This window comes from Grampus griseus (genome assembly GCF_964374135.1).
Source record: "Grampus griseus genome assembly, chromosome: X".
In the NCBI taxonomy this organism is placed as follows: Eukaryota; Metazoa; Chordata; class Mammalia; order Artiodactyla; family Delphinidae; genus Grampus; species Grampus griseus.
This window is the reverse complement of record NC_138999.1, coordinates 118,781,568-118,787,567: the sequence shown is the minus strand read 5'-3', so window position 1 is coordinate 118,787,567 and position 6,000 is coordinate 118,781,568. Positions and strand designations below refer to the sequence as shown.

The window sequence follows — 6,000 nt, the reverse complement described above, 5'->3', positions numbered from 1 at the left end:
GAATCTAGCGAGGGCCTGGATCCAAAGCCGCTGGCTCTTAGGTGGGCTTAAAGGCCCCGTATGTTTAGTGGTGGCAACATGCCACACGTGGGTCCTAATGAATCCAGTCATTTTTGAGCTTATGGGGAAAAAGTCTGTGGATTTCAGACTGATGGGCCCAGGAGCTCCTCCCTCTGCCACAGGGAAGACCAATCACAGGAGGCATAAGGCCATGCCCCCATGGCTGCCTTTGTAAGGGGTGGTCTCCATGGCAACAAGGCCAGAGTGACTCCCTTTTATCAATCGCAGAGCCCTGGGCCTACAGATCTTTCCTCATTCAAATTTGAAGTAATGTGTTCCATGCATGAATCAGTACCCTCCTTACCCTAAGGGGGACCATTGCAGTGTCTCCTCTCTCTCCTTCAGCCAGCAATAGCTGAACTGATTTCTTTTGTTTGTTCATGAAACCTCAATCCCAGGCATTATTTTTATTTAAGTATGTCCTCTTCCCCTGATACTCAATACAAGACTAATTCCTATTGTGGGATAAACATGGGTTCAGATTCAGCTAACATTTACTGAGCAACTACTGTGTAGTAGGCACTGACAAGGCAATTCACATACATTATTTTAGTTAACTCACAAAATATGTAAATGTGAACTTAAATTGTAATGAACGCTCTTGGTGTTTGGCATACAACCAATGCCAAACAGTAATCACTCCTTGAATATTTGTTGAATAAAGGAATGGAAGAACACGAACCCACCGACTATCACAGGGTCAACAAGGGCCTTTGGAGAGCATCCTGTCAAACTCCCTCATTACACAATGGAGAAATCAAAGCATAAAATGTGGAGTGACTTATCCAAGGGCATATTCACAGCTGTTTAGACTCAATCCTCCCGTGTGGATCCAGACCACTGTCCTCACCAGGACACACACATGCTGCCTCCCATGAAAGCTGGGTGACAGCAGACCATCAAATCTCTGCTGTGTCATATGGCACTTGGACACATTCTTCTGAGTGTCCTGCTGAATGTAGGGTTTGGGAGCTCTCTCTGGGAATGATTCAACAAGAAACACTTTGAGAAATTGAAAACTACATTTATTGATACTTATGTTTGAAAGACTAAAGGAAAAAGGGATTAACTAGAGTAACTTGAAAGAAATCAGCAAGTGTAAGACCTGGCGGAGGGTGAGATGAGGGCAGGAGCAGCAGCAGCTTGGTGGGGTCAAAGTGGTCCGAAACATGATGTCAGTAGTTCCACATGTAATCACATGCAGGGTAAATGATTCACATCACCCAAATTCGTGAAAAGCAAAGGTCTGAATCAGAACACCAGTTTAACTCACAAAGGGAAACAGTCTAACAGATCGAAGTATTGATGTGATTGATGTGTTGGTTGGTCAGTAACCCTCTAGAAAATACAATATAGAAGGCCTAATTATTATCAAAAAGTGGCTTGGGGAGCATGAACCAGAAAAAGGGAGTTGGTTGGCTCATTGGAATGAGTGCATCCCTCTTCACTGTGGTGATACACCAGTTGAGGAGGCATGATGCCTATCTTCTCTGGTCTGGGCAACTTCTTCCTTAGCCCTGGACAACACTGGAGACACACCAACAAATTCTTTCTTGAAGACTCTATTAGCTCTATTTGCAAACTGACTGTTCTGACAGGGGACAAAGCACTGGGTTGATGTCAGCTTTCTTGGGTACAATGACATGCCGGTTTGCCTTCATGGAAGCATGTCTAGTCAAACCTCCATAACAACACAATTAAAGCCCTTAGGAAACTATTCTGATGGGTCGTTCCTTCCGTTATGTATGTATTTCAATAATGTGACTGTCTGAGAGGAACTTTTCCTCCAAGTTCAGGCACCTTACTTCATCCCTATGTGATGAAAAGCAAGTCCAAGACCAAACTGAAAGCAAGTCTGGGTTTGATGGGTATATATAATTGTGCACAGCAGTAAAACAGTATGATGTTCCCCTTTCCTCCTTTAATGCCTATGTAAGGAAAAGGGGAGAGAGGGAGAGAGAAAGAGCAGAACTGACTTGGGGATTAGGAGTTGGCAAGGACAAAGGATGCAGGAATAAGGGTACCGGAAAAAAAGTAGGGTTTTCCATGAGTTTTAACCTGTCAGCTGCTCCTGTGTTCTTCCTGTATGAGTGTGGTGCTGGCCTTGTGATGGACTAGACCAAATATCCTGGATACGGATCTAATAAATTTTAACGTTTTGATGGGAGAGGTGAGAAAGATCTGGCACATGGAATGCTGCTAAGGACGGAGAAGCAGGGAGTCGCCTCAGTGGAGAAACATAATGCCTGATGCACAGGATGACGAACTTAACTTCACAGTTCTGTCAAGGGCTGGACCTGGAGGAATGGGCACAATCTCCCACCACAGTATATTTCTCTAGTGATTACATTTTCTAATCTACTTATTCTAGTAAAATATGAATTCTAGTTAGACTTCTTCCGGTAAAGAGAAAAAGCAGTATTCATAGAATGTATATATTCAAATCTAAAGAGATGGGGAAGTGATTAGTGAGTAAAGGACCTTGTCCATGTTCAATCCCAAATATATCAGCCTTGGAAATACATTTTTCTTTAAGTGAGCTTTGTTTTTTCCTTGATCCAGTTGACATACCGGGATACCTTGGTATATATTCCATATTTTCCTTTCACTGCACACTCTTCGCCCCAGCTAATAATTCCAGTTAAGAAACTGGTACCTTCCACTTCGGTAACATGGGGTCCCCCACTGTCTCCTTGGCATGAATCTTTACCTCCCTCATGGAAGCCGGCACAGAACATGTGATTATAGATGGTGAACTTTGTGGATCGAAGGCATGTAGCTCGGTCAACAAGTGGAACTTTCAGGTACTGAAGAATTGAAGCCGATCTCCCTCTGTTGAAGACTCTCCCCCAGCCACTCACATAACCATATCCAAATTTGAGGAAGATGTTCGTGTATTCCCTGTCAGCAATGCAAATAGGGGTTACGTAGCTATTTAGCATCAAGGGTTCATCCAGTTCCAGAAGGGCAATGTCATGGCTGTACTTATTAACAGATGCGTTGTAGCTGTGGTGAGGAATAGCACGGATCACGTTTCGCTTTTGCTCTGTAGGTTCCGTCTCCTCGGTGTTATGCTCACCTATTGAAAAGAAATTTCTTTTTCAATCACAGTCTTTCCCACAAAGAAACACGTTTTCCAAGTGTCCACCTAGCACCATTGAAGTACCTGGCAGTCAAGTGTCAAAGATCTTATATCGTTACGATTTTGGTAAAATGTAATGAGGGCCGATGCATACTTTTCAGACCAAAAAGCCATTCAGGACCATCGGATAGATGGAGCTGTTCACCCATGCTGTTACAAGTCTTACATGGTTCACAGGTGATAATGAATCGACTTGTTATGAATTATCCTAGACGTTCCCAATTTCAAAGATTTTGGCCGCTTTTTTGAGCACAGATAATACATTCATTTGGTCATTCATTCAATGTTAACTGAGGGCAGGTTGCAGCTTGTGCCAGGTGCAAGGATACAAGAATCAGTGATATGACACGGCTTTTGGGAAGGCGCAGTCTGGTGGGGAAACGGACACATCAATAGATTAATCGTACTGCACTGACATGAAAGGTCCGCCAAAAGAACGATGGGGGGCTTGGAGGATGGAACACATTGGATTTTGAAAAGATGGCCCCCCTACCACTAGTTCAACTTATTTAGCAATGAGCTTATTAGACCTTAGTAAAGTATGATCTAGCAGTCATGCAGAAGATCTAGGGATGTTGCAGACGTCTATCATTCTTTATTTACCTGCGACAACAGTAATTTTAACACCAGGTTTGAGACAGTGGGCTGCAGTTACAACCCATTTTTCATTAATGATGGAACCTCCACAGAACCCATCAATTTCATCACTCAAAAGGACCTGTGGAAACAAAATTATGAATCTTACTACATAATATATTTGATCCAGAACAAAAAAACCCATGTGTGCTGTTTAGAGGAGTGGGCAAATGTTGGCTTCTAGGTGCTGGCAGAAGTGGAGTGTTTCTGGAAAGTGTCAGCTTTGAAGATGAATTAGTGTTTCTGGAGCACAATCAAAAAAGCCATTTCTGAAACTCTTGAACAGAATGAACAGTGATAGCCAGGGAGAGCACTAGATGAGGCAACTGTGAGGAAATGGCTTCTTTTGATGATTCAGGGCCCTTGGATTCCTTTTCCAGGTGAGGCAGGTTCTCTGATAGCACGAATTGCTTCACGGGGATATGGCAGGTACGTTCAGAAACGCACTTATTTGACTCCTGGGGATCAATAGTTATTACCGAGTCTTCTGTCCCTGCACGAGGAAATCTCCTTGCTACAGATCATTTGAAAGAGAAAAACTATTGATTTTTCCAGGACGTCTTTTCAAGCCCTTTCTAAACCAGAATGATATGAAATGAGACCTATGGCATCCCTAAGGGCTGTGCTATGGCCATCCAGGCAGTGAGCAACAGAAGAACTCGCGTACTCCTCCCGGTCTCCCCCAACTCTATTCTCCTCCCCCAACTGGATCCGTAAGCTGCCTCTGTCCTAAAGGGTCTATTAAGCTATGTTTGATTTGGGGACAACGCAGACAAAAGTGTTTGGGTGCTGCTTTGAGCCTGGACATTATTAGATAAGAGGCCAGTCCATTCTTTCATCTGTACGTTCATTGTATATCCAGAGTGGTTCATGAATATTTTTACCACCTCAATGTCTAGATCAAGTTGGAGAATTTCACTTCTTGTGTATGCAAGGGCCTCGATCCGTCTGAGAAGTGTGAACACTAGAGGGCACACTAACATTTGGTAAACCCTTTGTGGGCCCTGACTAGCCCTTGTGAACTGCTGACCTTTTACTAAAGCACACATAGCCCCAGGCATAAACCCATTCATAATAAACTAGGGAAGGGGTGTGGTCACTCCTTTCAAGGGTGAGTCTGAGAAGGTCCTTGGGGGCATATTCTAGTGAAGATTCTTTTTGTCCTGAATTCAGTTTATGGAACACTTGCTAAATCCTAGACACCAAAGCACTAGCCTCCTACCTGGAGACCTATGGGCCTGACTCACTGCAAGGCTCTGACCCTCTTTTCCATACTCAGGTTTCCCTCTCATTCTAGCTGTTGCTTCTTATGTTGAAAAGTAAAAATATAGGAAAACTCACACAATATAATAAACACCAGTGTACCCATCGCCCAGATTTAGCAATCTTAATGTTTTTTTGAACCTGTATCGATTGCTTACTATGGATAATCACTGTGCTAAGTGTTTTATGTACTTTGTGGAGCGACAGTAACGTACCCATATACAGATGAGCAAACTGAGGTTTAGATATGCAGTTAGTTAGTTAAGGTTAGTTCGTGGTGAGGCTGTGATGCACACCCTAGTCAGCCTGGCTTCAGAGTCTAGGCTTCTAAGCACCCAGTATTTCTCCAAGTGTGCTTGGTGGGCCGAGTGCTGTAGCAGTCCTTGCTGGGATCCCTTGCTCCCATCCCTTGCTGGGATGCTTGTAAAATGCAGCTTTGGAAGCCCACCAGACTTAATCAGAATATTTGGTGGCTGGGATGGGAGAAAATGAAGATCTCCAGAATATCCTTATGCATAATTAAATTTGAGAAATTCGGTTCCAGAATTCCCAAGGCTTGGTGACCTTTCTGTTTTAAAAGTGCTCACTCCAGGCAGGGCTGGCTACATAATTTGTAGGGCTTGTTGCAAAATGAAAATGCAGGGTCCCTTGTTCAAAAGCGAGGAAAAAGTGTCACGGAAGATACTAAAATACAAAACTTTTTCTTTTCTTCTGTGGTCTCTCACAACCTATCGTGGTGTTTTGAATTTACTATTCAAAGTTGTGCTTCCTCGGGTATGGGGGATATTCGCTGGGCGAGCGCAGATCCTCACAGGTGCCCAGGGACTACAGCCTGAAATCGAGCACGCAAGCACAAACGCAGCCCTCAGCTGCCAGGTCCCCTCTTCCGCCAGCCCTGT

General features: G+C 43.8%; 1 protein-coding gene across 1 annotated transcript in view; it reads right to left on the bottom strand.

Moving 5' to 3' along the window:
* Positions 1-1,089: 1,089 nt before the first annotated feature.
* Positions 1,090-6,000, bottom strand: part of F9 (coagulation factor IX) — a 29,611-nt gene continuing 24,700 nt past the window's right edge. Inside the window, exons 7-8 of the mRNA XM_082681313.1 lie at positions 3,806-3,920; positions 1,090-3,139 (exon numbers count right to left, since the gene is read on the bottom strand). Of these exons, the coding sequence (XP_082537439.1) occupies positions 2,592-3,139; positions 3,806-3,920 (663 nt within the window). The 3' untranslated portion in view covers positions 1,090-2,591. The remainder of the gene's footprint in view (positions 3,140-3,805; positions 3,921-6,000) is intronic.